General features: G+C 35.8%; 1 protein-coding gene across 18 annotated transcripts in view; it reads right to left on the reverse strand.

Annotated features, from left to right (window-relative positions):
• Positions 1-14,930, reverse strand: part of GPHN (gephyrin) — a 259,406-nt gene that overhangs the window by 44,665 nt on the left and 199,811 nt on the right. For 10 of the 18 annotated variants that reach the window (XM_048947457.1, XM_048947455.1, XM_048947453.1 and 7 more), the window contains 2 exons: positions 6,800-6,842; positions 1,719-1,856 (listed from right to left, as the gene is read on the reverse strand). In XM_048947457.1, the coding sequence (XP_048803414.1) occupies positions 1,719-1,856; positions 6,800-6,842 (181 nt within the window). Of the gene's footprint in view, positions 1-1,718; positions 1,857-6,799; positions 6,843-9,170; positions 9,234-14,930 lie in introns of all 18 variants that reach the window. The other 8 variants (XM_048947449.1, XM_048947444.1, XM_048947447.1 and 5 more) reach the window with 1 other exon arrangement.

Genomic DNA, 14,930 nt, shown 5'->3' on the forward strand with positions numbered 1-14,930 from the left:
TGTATCATGTGAGAATTATGTTCATTTTCTGGCTCCTTAATAGATTTTTTTTTTTAGCTACATTTTTAATTCCACTGGCAATAAAGCTCCTGTCCACATGGGGGCTGCTCCAAAAGTGATGCCTCCTATTTTATTATGTTGGTCCATGACATCAGAGGTGGATGCTAACAGTATGTCAGCAGTGCTTGAACCTTCCCATCAATATTCTGTTACATGTTGTTGCCTACATGTTATCAAAGTATGCTACAACTATTCTAGCAGACTAAGTCCCATGTTGATTTATCTATAACAAATGCCTTTTCATATGTATACTTCTTAAATAAGTGTACCTAGCACTGTCACTCATTATGCTGTTCACAAAATGCTGCCTTTAAATTTAATGAAAAAAAAAGGAAGTTGGGCCTGTAAATGACTAACTCTTTTAATAAACAGTCCTAGTTTACTAAGCTCTTTATATTTCCTCTATACTTTTATTACAATGTTCAATACGCATCAATTAAGAAAATTCCTGGACTGCAAGTAATGGGTGCACATTCTTAAAAATTAATAAAGGTAGTAGACTTTATACTGCACATTACAACAAAAAAGAACTGCTATGAGGAACAGTTTTACACTGCAGCACACCATTCCTTTCATCATTCTCAATGCAAGTAGTCTTTAACAAGAAAATAAAAAAAGAAAGAAATGAGTATCCAAGTGATAGCAGGACTGAAACTGGAGGTATGTATGGCATTAAAACTTTGTATCTTACCTATATTCACAGACATCTTCCACACAAAATGCACGTCAACACTTGTCATCTAAAAGCTTCCTCAAGATCAGGCCCAGAAAACGGACAACTACCCAAGAAAAGGCATACTAAACTGCATACCATTATGAAAGAGCAGTGTGTAATATGCATATTCTTTGTTGGTCCAGTTTTGGTGCTATTCTGAATGCAGTATATGCAGTATCTTCTCAGAGATATGCTCCCTGTTACCAAGTATGTACACTAAATCAGTCTATCAATGTGAAAACATCTCAAAGGCTTATAACAGAATAAGGATTTGGTGAAGGACATGTAATCTTTGAACTTTCTAGACAGAAGAGGGAATATTCAAATTAGGAACCATTTGTACTACTCTGCTACCTGGAGTCTACTGAGAACCTATACATTTTCACTCTTCAGGCTTGTGGTGCCACTATCTTTTTGCTCATCACCTCACCTTTGGAAAAACAGGAAGAATCCCTTATGGTTTCCCAGTCCCTACAAACTTCAGTCTTATTTGTATTTCAGCATTTAATCAATGTCAGACTAGAAAGGGGGTAAGTAAGACTCTTAGAGTGAAAGAACTCAGTGAATCATTGCAGTTCAATTTGAAGCCAGTTGGCATCTACAGAAATCCAGTGTTACATTCACTGCTGAGGCAAACTGTGGCTTCTTGGTTTTAGCTTTGTTGCATGTACCACCGATTATCAGAAAACTTATTCACAGATTTGATTACAGTTCAATTACAGATTCCTTCAGGAAGCCGGATTGAGATTAGTTCACATTCTCTTGACTTTGAAAGGAGAATTCTACTCCAATTATTGTCATTTCCTAAAGTAGTTTCTGCTGGAGAAGATCAGTCTCAGACCTCTCATAAAAACTAGTAGAAGGACAAACACCTAAGAAGATTGTAAAAATGGGAAATAACCATCATATTTCTCACATAAAAATCCAACTATGTGTAAAGTACCTCTGTAATTAATGATTTCTGTTCCAAGCACTGGGGTCATCTCCAGAACTGTGATGAAGGCTTTGTCCATAGATGTTAATGGGAACGGAGACATGCGGTGTCTTCTTGCTACCTTGGTAATGTCAACAGCACTGTGACCTGAAAAGAGAGCACTATGGTTATGTATGCCTCTATGCGCAGATGTAAACAGTGATGTTCATTTAAATCACTTTGCTGGAATACATCAAGCACTTTGGGGTAAATTAATTGAGTTACTTATCACACTTATGACAGATGCTAGGAAGGTACTGCATCAAAAGGCAGATTAAATACAAAAAGCAGTTAGCAGTGAAACCATTCACAAAAGTGTATATCTTTTCTTGTCATGAAATATACACCAGAAGTCTTGATAAGCATAAAAGGATCAGTTGATCAGAAACAGAAGTATTTCAAAAAGGATGCAGTATCTAACACGGTGGATGATAATCTGAAGCCAAATCTGTTCCACTTCTCAGGAAAAACCATTCACTCATTCCATTCTTCCTAGATTGTTTCCACAACCTTCTGATGGGCAGCTGCAATCTGACAGTCAGAATCAGACCTGCTGAGTTCCATTATATGTTCTTTTTCTCCACTTCCCATTCAAAATGTACAATAATGTCCTTGGAAAGAAATTTAATATACCATACCTTTGACTCTAATGGTCTACAAAAGATTCTGTATATCACAACTTAAACACAAATCACATTTCTTCCCCAACTATGACTAAACCCAGATAAAATAAGCAACAGTATCAGACATTAATGTGAAAATTAACAAAGAAAAGAGACATTAGCACTGCATATAAAGGCTGGAAATTTAAAGCGGTTGTTGATGCTGTTCCAGCATCTGTAAATAAGGATTTTTAATACTGTCTTTAAAACACTGGCAACTCACAAATCAATAAGGATTTTACTGATCATTACTACTAGTAGTACATGTATAATCATGCTCCACAAACACATATTAATACACTGTGCACAAACAAAACATAACAGTGGACCTTGTTCCTGTGAGTTTGCAGTGTAAGTTATGATGGGAGTCATAACAACAGACAGTGTTTCAAGTCAGTGGGCATCCTATCCATGGGCAAGATTTTGTAGTCATCAAAGTGACTGCAAGATAAGTGATGTTTAAATTCTGATGTGCATGAAGATAGAAGGATTGATCAATAGAAGTTTGCTTTCCCCAAATACAAGGAAGAAAATGTGAAAAAACTGTTTGAAAATGAAGCCGGCAGGGTTTGTGCTTTCTTAATGCTGAGAGAGAATAAACTCTCTCAGGAAGGGACAACAAGCTTTAAGGCTTTTGAAACGAAGATGAGCAACAAAAGTGAAGGAACTACTGCACTAATGCACAAAGGAGTAAAAGATACAAGCCGAAAGATTAAGAAAATGATACTGTTAGAAATATCTTGAATGGATCTGCCTGTAACAAGAGGGTATTTGTGGGAGCCAAATGGGATGATCTAGAAATACAAATGAAGAACCTCGAGAATAATTTCAGATTGAGAGGGAAAGTCCTATCTCAAGATCTGTATAGAACGACTCTGCAAGAAATATGCACAGTCTGCAGGAAAATAGAGCAATATGAAGAGATGAAGCTCAGGTAATATCAGTGTGGAATGCTATGGGGGACCATGTTTGGCCCACAGTGACTGGTAAAACTTACGGGGTGATGGCTAGGAATCAATGTTAGAGACATGCAAAACAAGACAACTTTACAGAGTAGGGAGATTTCCACATACAGAGTGGCTGAATTTGTGTTTGATGGGTCACAGTAAGGTCTGAAGGTATAAGGAAAGGGGATCAAGGACACAGCTCTGTAGAACAGCAGAATAAATCTGGAGATTTCCAGAAAAAAAAGGTGATTCTACTCAAGTCTTATTGAAAGAGCCATTGGAATATTAAGAAAAGACCAGGAAACTGGCAGCTTAAAGACAACAAAACTGAATTATGGAGCTTTGACTATAAAGAGTATAATAGGGACTTTAACAAGAACTGCTTCAGAGAAGTACAAGATGTGGCAAGAATTCTACGTAAAAATGAATCTAAAGTATCATCAGCACGTGGCCACCTTCCTTATCCAGACAACAAGAACAACAAAAGGACATTAAAGCATCATGAGGTATCGTGCCTGGCTGTACGCAGAAGACATCCTCAGTGGAGTTTCTCACAGTAGTAAGGCCCGTCTGCAATTCTAATATACATTTTATACACTGATTATGGTTAATGATTGATTTCACTTGGCTTTACAGCGATGTTCCTCAGCATGCTCATAAGATCTGAAAGTTGTCTGTCTGCCATTTTTCAGTCCAGTTGTATTCCTTAATTGACAATTTTTATCTCATGTATTTCTGTTCCGATTTTGATCATCCTTAATATCTTCCCAGTTTCTTCCGTCTCTACTCGCTTGCTTTTAACTCATTTCCATCCATTACTATCCTACTAGGCAGTAGCTAATTTGTAATTATTTCTAAAGCAAAATCAATGATTTTAAGATAGTATTAAGAAATTACAGAAAGCATAGTTACTAATGACATGATTTTGCTCCGCAATAGCTTTCTACTTATCCCATTTTCTCCTGCCCATGCCTTCACATTCTGGAAAAAAACCCAGATGATTGTTCTAAGTGTAGTCTTCTATAAAACAACCATGCAATCTTATATTTTGCTGAATCAGAAATGTTTGTCTACACAAAACTTTCAGCACTGACACATGCTTGTTCAAATCTGCTATGTGAGAGACTTTGTTAATTCATTTTTTGCCATTAACAAGGTAATGATCTTTCAGAGGAAGAAATGGAGACAAATAAAACTGCTGACTTAATTCCAGTCCCAGGAAAGATTCTGAAAGAAATTATTCAAACAATGTCTTTGTAAGTATTTAGAAGATAACGTGATGATAAAAGCAGGTGCTGTGAATTTGTCTAGCACAAACAATTTCTAACTCATTTAATTCCTTCCCTTAACATAGTAGTAGTCACATCAAGGAAGTGAGAAACAGTTGATCAAATATAATTTAATTATACTAAGATTTTTCACACTCATAAACCTAAGTTTCTTATCAAGCAAACTAGTGAGAAATTATTGAAATTATATTGTAAGAGGCAAGTGTAACTAGTGGGAAGGTGCATTCCAAGATTCAACAACAATTTTTGCATTCTTATGCCTGTATTTTGTTAGAAACCTCATAAAAATGAGGAAATTGAAAATAAAGCATTTCTGAAGCACAGAAAAAAAAGTGCCCAAGCTCCCAGACCTTACCCCGCGTACATGTCACTGAAAAAAAATCTGCTTAGCAACAATGTGCTGCTACAAAAGCAATGCCTCCAATTTTATTATGTTGGCCCACATTGTCAGAGGCTGATGCTCACGATATGGCACTAGAGGTTGAACTTTCCCAACAACACTCCATTACGAATGTGGTGAAAATGCAGAGCTAATGCTGGTGACTACACTGAAAAAATAGTGCTCCATAGTGAAAACGTGCTGCAGTATGCTCTTTTGTATCTCTTGTAGTTTCCATGGAAATAAATCGGAGGCATCACTTTTGCAGAGACCTATGTACCTCCAAGAAGCGCACTGGTTAAGTTTTTTAACTGGTTAACAGTAGGAACTGTCAGTAGCTACTCTAATAACACACAAAGCAAAAGAGAAAACAAACTCCTTCCCTGTTGTTCCTCTGTACTGCCATACAGGATTAAAAAACTTTTGTTTCACAAACAGTAAAATATGCATTATTTTACACTAGTTGCTACTACAGTACTTTTGATAGAGTACTTTTTTACAAATGATGTATAAAAAATCCTCAAGTTTATTTTTAGAAAGAATTTTGTCTCCACGGAAGCACAATTCTCTTTAGAAACAATACAGTCTTTCCAGTAAATATGTTTTTACATGTTTGTGTTCTACTGCTATCTCAAACTCACTGCTAACTACTCAAGAAAATAACAATTGTCCTTTAAAGCCATCTTGAATGAATCCAGAGGTTTTGAATGTCTTGAACGTTGTTAAGCGTACAACATCAAATTTGGAGCTCTGTGTCTAATCCATGTCATTTGTTTAGACAAAGGTTGTGGTAAAATCCAGTTAGAAAGCTTCACAGCTTAAATATCCTATTTTCTGACAAGGAAACATTGTTTCAACAGTATCACCCAGTATTTATACAAGGGAAACAACAAAAGCACATACTCAGAAATAAACATCCCTTCAGTTTAGCATTTAAATGAATAACCTTAATAAACAAGAAAACAAAGATGCATGTGTAACTACTAATCCTTTACACAGTTTTTGTTCTAGAAACGAGTACTATATTTTAGTTTCAAGGCATCACGTAGATGACATTAAATAACTCGACCTTCCCAAGTATCTTTCATAAATATCAGATGAGTACCTACAGTAAGCAGCATTTTATAAGACAAAATGATCCTCTAGCATTGAAGCAGCTAAGTCAACTGGTTGCATAATGCAGAAAATTCCTGACAGCTGTCTCTCCAACAACCAATTTCCTATGTACGTTGTTTTATATATATTTATGGTTGAATAAATTTTAAACTAGGAAAGAATCCCATAAAACAGAAATTAAAGGCATTTAACAAATTAGACATCAGGTCATTTAGCACAAATCTGAATTCTTAACCTTTTTGTTATTTGATTGGGTTTTATGTACTCCAACTGAATTTCTGTACTGAATTTCACATTCAGGTATGAAAATAAAAATAGTGTATTTTCGGCTTGAGGTTTTTATCATCTTTGAGTGTTGCTTCTTTATGTCCTTGCACACACTTCCACACACAGCATCATTTACAACAATACATCATCACAAACAACGGGGACCTCAGTGTCATGAGAAAAGCAATGTGAGAAGAAAAATTAAAAGGCCACTATCAATTAATATGTGAACACTATAAGCTATATACACTTTTATTTTCCTTTTGGACTGAAATTCATTGCCTTAAGATATTAAATTTCATTCCAGCCTTATCCTCCTCACCTGACTATAATTTGCTGTCTTGTGGGTAGTGTTAGTTGCACAACACAGATACGAAGTTTCAGTACTTACTTGCTCGGAGGATGTTCTCCTTGCTGCTGCACCTAGACTGGACCTGCAGAGAGAGCACAGAGCCTATGAGCTACAGAAGTCAACAAGAATGCAAAATACAGAGACAAAATGGGCAAGCTCCTGGGATCTAAGACAGAGGCTCTACATATTCTCAGCAGCATTTGTCCCTGCTCTACAAGAAATAAATATATTTAAGCACAAGTGCACTAGCTGATGATCAGAATCTAATGTAGGCAATTTAAACTTTCCCTCCAAGAAAAACCCAAGATGGTGTAAGGACAGATTAATAGAGCAAACTCAAAGAACACAGCGAATAAAATTATTTGTTAAGCTCCAGTTTTAAAAGAAGAATCCACATTTTTATGTACAATTGCCATTACAGTAATTCTGAATCTATGTCCTCTGTTTTATGATTAGACAAAAACTATTATTGCCTAGTGTTAAAATTCCATTATTGATAATGTACAGGTAATTTATAGAATTAAACTGATTCTGAAAATATTCAATAATCCTTCTTCAAATTGCACAGACAGCTCACAGTTGTAAAGACAGCTCCTGCCGGAGCCAGATAAATTTACTTTGCTGTTTCTGTTCAGTTAAAAGAAATGTTACATTTAGTATGAATTTCACAGTGCAATTCTACTTTAAAACATCATAATGTGAGAATGACAACTGGTTTCTCAATAAATCCCCTCCCTGAATGCTTACTGCCACTGTGCTATTCCAGATAGGAATGACTGACTGCAGTGAAATCGGCGGATTCACATTGGACTTATATTCTATTAACACAGGATATTTAGAGCTCCATCTGGTTACCATACAGATTTTTAAAAATATGTTTTTGAAGAGTATCAGTCCTGTAAACACAACACAGTTTGAACTTTACTGAAATGTCAGCTCTTGTTAATTTTCAAGTTTGGAAAGATCCCACTCTATATATGAATACTGCGTGCAAGTTTTTAGACAGACTAATTTGAGCAGCAACCTGCCTTATCACAGGCCAGCTGACTGGGCTGTTGAGACCTGAACAAGGAGATCTTCTTATGGACAAACCCCTGGCTGCACACAGGCTAACACAAACTTCACAAACAAACCACTAAGAGTATGAACTGAATCCTTCTCGTTTTTACTTTAGTGACAGCTGCATTGCTAAATTTCTGGGAGGAATAATAAGCAAAACTAAGTACAAATAGTAAAAGAAGCGGAATAGCACAGGTGACACTTGAGGGTGCAATTTTCCTTGCCAAACTTTTATATTTGCTGAAAAATGAAGGAATGGATCCAGATTATTTTTAGACTACAGTTAGAATTTGTAGGTAAAGAAAACTTGTTTTGAATGTGAATATGTATGGTCTGACAGTTAATGAGGAATGATACACACTCAGCCCCTAAAAGACTGTCTTCATAAAGAAACAGCCATTTAAGGCTGAAAAGAGCTGTGCCCCATTTCTAAACCTCTTTCTTCTGTTCCACAGCAGCTTGCCCCAAATGTGTATTCACATAAAAAAAATCAGATTCTACAGCGCAACACAATCTATTTATTATAATGGAATAACTTATGGAAAGTAATGTTGCAACTTAGAGTGGATTATGGTGTCCTTTCCTGAAAAAAACTGTTGTCTAAAAAAAACCACAACAAATCAAAACCAAAACCTCCCTCCTTCCCACCAAAAATACTACACAAGAAAACTGCAAACAAAAAATCAATGATGCCCAAATTTGGCCCAGAGTTGTTTCATCAAATTTCAAAGGTATGAAATGATCTCTCATTGGAAGAAGTAAATATTTATCTGTAATTTACCAAAGGACAATTCTGGACCAAAAGGATGGTATTATGATCGGACAGAAAGCACAACAGAGAGAGGCACAGAGTGAGAGAGAGAAATAGAGAAGCAGGATGGGACGTGGCAAGCCAAAAGACAGTGTATGCCAAAGAAGACATAGGCCTATATGTGTAAGACTACTGTATAGAATGGAAGAGGCTCTCTTATTTCTCACTGCAAACCATATGAAAAGAGAAAACGAGGAATGTGCCTGCTGCAAAATAACCAAGCAATTCAGCAAACTGCGGAACGAAACTCAGTGAGATAACGTAGTCCTAAAGAAAAAAAGGCATAAAAACAAAAATACAAAACACAAACTTTGAAACGATCTACTAAAATAAACTAAGTAAAATATGTGATCCAAAGGACACAGATTAAAGCTACTAGAGAAGGAGGAAAAATGTTAGCAGACAAAGACAGTGCTAAAGAAGTAAAATGGAAGTCAAGAGAGAGTCTTCAACAAAGTGGAGGAACAGAAGGAGCCCAAACCCATAGCGCAAAGCAATGTTTGCGAATGGAAAACAGCTCCTTTGAGCAGTAATAGTTACTCTCGAGTTGTAGCCTCTATTCCTCCTGAGTTCATCTTTAAGCCCTTCCAACCTATAGTGGAGCTAGTGTATGGACAAAAACAAGAGATTTATAATGAACAGAGCAGCTGAGATTTGCAGATCAAATCTTCTAATATAAAATACGTGCTGACAAAGTTTTGCTCTTACAGTGTCCAAATGACAACGGTAACAACAGACAGCTGGCTTCACACAGCTGCCTACAGGTCATTTTTTTAAATTCTGTGCACACAGAGGACTTCAGTGACAAATTTAAATCAACTTTTTGATTTCTTACAACCGACCTAAAGTTTGCATTTTATCACTCACCTGATGGGCAACTCATGCAGTATGAGAAATTATTTGCTTCCCACAAATTTTAAAAGCAGCTGTGGAAGAGGAATCCATGACAATAAAATAAAAGGCTTGACCAGCTACACTTGGTTGTTTCCCAACCTATGCTCACAGCTGCAGAATACAAACCATGTTTTAACATAACTGACATCAAAATTGTTAAGTAATATTTGCTTGTTTAATATGAACTTCACATCGATATCCTAAACGCTATTTTAAAATAAAACTGCAGTAAAATATGGTTTTGAATAAAATGCACAAGTTTTTTAACACACAGAGTTTTAGCTGTAATGGATCTTTGTATCAGTGGGGTTATATGCTTTAAGTGCCTTTTATAATACTCATTATTTGTTTTAATACTTCATCTGTGACATTTACAAAAGAAAACTATTATTTTCACAGCTATTGCAAAGGGAAGAATCCATAACACACTGCACACAGTACCATGACTGAGTAGGGCAAGTGATCAGTAATACTGTTATCTACTGTAATTACTCTCATTGGCAGGCAGTTACAGAAATAATATGCTGTGGCTGTCTCTCCTTACACAGGGAAACTGTAGCTTTATTGTTTATCCATTCTACCACCCTTCGGCTCACAATTTAAGGTGGCAGAAGATACAACAGGCTGTCATTCAGCTCCATTCCCCTGCGTAGTTCAGGCAGAATGTAACAAAACCTAAAACAGTCAACTCACATTACTTTTTAACTTTTTTTTTTTTAAAGCAAGTTGAAAATTGGATTTTATGTTCTTCAAGATGTAATTTTATCATGCCAGAATGTAGAGTAAGCCTTCTCCCACAGGCTGAGGCATTAAACAGAACATGAAGAAAAGTACTCAAAACTAAATTAAGGGAATGGTAAAATAAAGAAACCTGCTGACAATTTCTATCAATCACAATTGGTCTGAAAAAGGAAATTAATGACTGCACTAAATTGGATTTATATAAGTCTATGTGGTATGTTTTACTGCAAACAAAAGTAAAAAAAAAAAGTTACAAGAAAAACAGAAAAAGACACAAAGAAAAGTTTATGCTACAAGTGAAAATCTCGAGTGAAAAATAATAAAAAACCAAAAAACAAAAAAATCCTTTAACACTTTACCATGATTATAAGGAACGGTGAGATAAATTACTTACCTTTTATAAGTCATAACAAGATTAGCACAGAGTTTTAAAGTCAGCTCTTCATTATGGGAGGTACAATTAGAAGCCGTTGGTTATAATAAAACAGATTGCTACACAAAGATGAAGAGTTTCCAGCCCAATATGAAAAGCTAACTCTTACGTGAGTACATTTCAACTCAGTTGTACAACACGAAGAACAGTTCAGAACAATGACACCAAAACATGATTTATCACCAAAAAAAAGAGCCCATTTCTCAGTATACAGAGATTGTAGGAGGCTAACCCATGACCTTCATCATTTATGGGAGAGCATACTGCTCTGCTTTTAAGAAAGCATGCAGAATGTGGAACCACCAGCAGAAACCCAAACATACACAGACACAGAGGACCAAGGTACAGGAAAGATAATGATTTTGCCAAGCTGTAATGAAGGAAGCAGAATATAAAAAGCACAGCGGCAGTTAACGCTTTAGAAGCTCTGTTCCTCTAACAGTCTCATAAATGCCAGACTTGTTTGAGAGGTGCTGCACACACCATAAGTGAGCTGGTGCATAACTCATGTAATCTCTATGTGAAACCTCAGTAGTAATATGAAGACACTTTACTCTGTGGGACGTGGCTGCTTTTTCTAAGTGCGATTTACCTAAGAGGTAGAACAGGTGACTGGCACTGAATAACCTTCAGTACAGAACACTACTGTTCCACATCAATGTTACTTAAAGTTTATATTACTAAACATTTAAGTGGCAAGAAATATCTTCTTGCCGTACACGCTGCAGTGGCTAAATCCTCTATCCCCCTGATAACAGCAAATATTAATCATTAAGATATTTTTAAAAAGGAGAAGCACTGTTGGTGGTGATCTCCTCTCTAAAATTTAGACATGAACAGTGTTGTAGTCCACAAGTGGAGTTACTCATTCAGTCACTTGGAAGATATAAGCAAAAAACTTTTGAAGGCACAATCACTTCAGAAGCAGATTTTTGCTGCTTATTAAGTGTTATGCTTAGTGGCCTAGACAATAAAGAAAGTCACCTTCAAACCTGGAATATGCCTTCCTACCTCCAAATTCTTTTCTCTGAGTTTTTTTTCCTAGTCTCCCACCTTTTTACATAAAGATTTATTTGATTTTGATCCTTGTTCTGCAGTAGACTATAAGCATGTGACATTTTATGGTCAGATTAGTGTTCACGCTAACCACTTTTCAAACAGGACAGTGGAAGTGGATTGATGAACGCACCACAAAAACAAGAGGGTTGCATTGGTTCCTTTCACTGGAGCAGTAATAAAAGAGACATTATCCAATATTTGAAACAAAATAAGATCAAAATGCAAAAGACAGACCTCTGGGATGCAAATACAATAATGATTATACATTTTCCCTCACTTGGAACTGGCCTTGTTCTGAAGAAGCAAAATGAAAAGGTTTCGTACTAAAAGAGGGTTCAAACAAAATCTTACACATCAATTAAAACTACAAGTGAGAAATCTCCCCAAATGATAGAAAAGAAAGAACTCTGATACCTACAGCAAAAAAGGAAACAAAATAGTAAACTGCTGGTCAAGAAAGCAAACGGGAAAGCAAACTTGCTACTGCAAACTGACAGCATAGACTTGATTAATAGCTGAAAATAAAAAGAGGCAAAGAAAAAAGAATATGTTATTTCTTCATAGTAGTTTTTATAATTTACATTTAGAATCACAGAATCATAGAATGGTTTGGGTTGGAAGGGACCTTTAAGATCATCTAGTTCATTTATATGAAGAAAAAAATAAGAGCTGGATTTTATGTTTTTAAGAGCACAAGACACCAAACGGATACATTATATGAACAACACTGGAGACAGAAAGCAAGTTTTTTGCCATTTTAAGGACCGCTTAGGGCTCATTCAAATCATGCTGTTTCTGTTCAGAGAAGCAACAACAAGCAGTACACGCAAATCTGAAGAGAACATGCATCTTATATAAGCTAAGGCCCATTTTAAATCAAGACATAAAAATTAATGTCAAATACTTGGTGCCTAAGTTCTAATGTACATTCCTAAACTGTGCTAACAGAATCCAAGCGGGATGTGTAAGGCACAAAAATGTCCAGGAGGACAGTACTTTGTTAAAACAAAAATCTTACTACTTGTATCACTGACTGATCTTTATTTGTTTGAAGGAAAATCCTGAGAAATACCCAAATGTCCTGGAAGTATTATGCAGTTTGAGAAGTAGATTGTGTAAATAAAGGCAGAGTGAACAAATTTTATTTCCAAAGAGATATAAGAGGAGGAGATTCCTGCTGCCCTTCACCCTTGCTACAGAAATGGGAATTATTTGTGTAGCATATTGAACATCATTAAGAGAATACGTGTTTTTATTGAAAAGAATTATGAAAACTTAACCAATGTGACAGAGACCCTCTGTATCTGCTCCCAATTTTTCTCCATCTTTTATTCCCCATCTTTTCAGGGCAGTACTAGAAAAGGAATGACTTGGCAACCTGACAGCTCTATTTTCTCTGTCAGCTAAAAATGATACTAACTGCTTGGCTTACACATGTACTTGCTACTAAAAACAATTCTTGTTTAAAAGCATTAGTATGAGACAAGGAGAAATTTTTAAAGTTTAACTTAATTGTTGTGTATTTGTGTGAATACATACATATGCAGGTGTTTATATTTTTAAACTCTTACTGGCTTTATGTTGAATATGAATTAATAGTAGGCCAAATGGGAATAATAATTTATAGCATTATCTTTCATGTGTAACACTGTACATAGATAACCTGCATTTGTTAAAGAACATTCGCTGGTAAAACAAGAATACTTTCCTTGAATTCCTTTCTTTGAAATACCTTACTGGGAGCTTTGAGAATCTTGTATACTGTGAAACTGTCCTGCTACCTTTCAGTCTTATTTTGGTACAGTCTCATATCCTGCCAATTTGACTTATAAAACAGCCACAAAAGTGAGTGTTAGATGTCTGAGTTACATTCTGCCTAACTGGTGTTAAGACTCTTTCAACTTCTTGCTCATTCCAGTTCAACTGTCTTTTTAAGCTACTGTCAATCACATGAGCTAAAAATACAGAAGTGATATATAAAACTCTTGTCCTCAAGCACACTATAAATTATTCCCTAACCCTTGACATACAATAACAAGATTGACATTTTAAAATAAGTTTCGTTTCTATTAGAAGCTTTTTCTTTTAAATGAAATTTCAACTGTCTTCGCACTTCTCTTCCCTGATCCTGCAACAGCCAATTCCAATGCACCATAAAAACAACCCAATTTTCAAATTACTCCAAACACAGTAACTATTTTTCTTGAATGGTGTAAACATCAAAGTGATTTTGTGAGTTCTAAAACAATTTTTTTGTTCAAATATGACCAAATAGCATCGGTAAGTTAAACACTTAGCAGTTATGAAATATTACCTCAATATTATGAGTGCAGCCCTTATTTTTCTTTGGACTTGTAGGTATTATGATTCCATTATAATTACTTTCTATAGCACTTCTGCATAAGATATGATAAGGCTATTCCATTGTAATCTCCCTGTTCAAAAAGTGGTTTCATGTGTTACTTATTAAACACTATCCAAACTGTCCTGAATGGAGAATTACTGAAGACTTTCTCTGGTGCGCTTTGTTCTAAAATAATAAACTTCCCTATACACATGAAGAAATTTATTTTTATAAAATCTCTGTGAGGCTGAGGGATAATTTTACTCTACAAACACAAAACTGAGACACAGAGACATCTAGACTAAATTTAACTTGACATGCCTACAGCTGGATTTATTTCAGAATACAAAGCCCCTGAGCTGCTATTCATTTCAACTGCACTGGGAGTGCTCAATATATGTAAAAATCCTTCGGTACGTGTTTCATGAAGGACACAGAGAAAATGAGTAACTCTAAAAATGATTTAAGAAGGTTTGCCAGCATAAAACTCAAAGTTTGCATGAATACGGAGACAGAGAATGCAATAAAATCTTCCTTGGTACCCACTCAGGGCTTTCCGATACAGCACCATGCTTTCTCTTCCAACAGCCAACTGTATCACCTGAACTGAAAGGAGGAGAATTGCACTCCTCACTCATCCCATCTGCTACATTTGGGATGCACAATTCAGTTTTAATATCAAGATATTGTCAATATCTAAAAATGTGTTGGTCTGTTTGGCACTTTGATTTTCTGCTGTCCATCTGTTTCCATCTGGTCCAAGGCCTGTGGACCTTGACCCTTTTGATCTAAGGTCTTTGGGATTAAAAAAAGCATAATTTCTCTGAAT

The sequence above is a fragment of the Lagopus muta genome, chromosome 6 (genome assembly GCF_023343835.1).
Source record: "Lagopus muta isolate bLagMut1 chromosome 6, bLagMut1 primary, whole genome shotgun sequence".
Taxonomy (NCBI): domain Eukaryota; kingdom Metazoa; phylum Chordata; class Aves; order Galliformes; family Phasianidae; genus Lagopus; species Lagopus muta.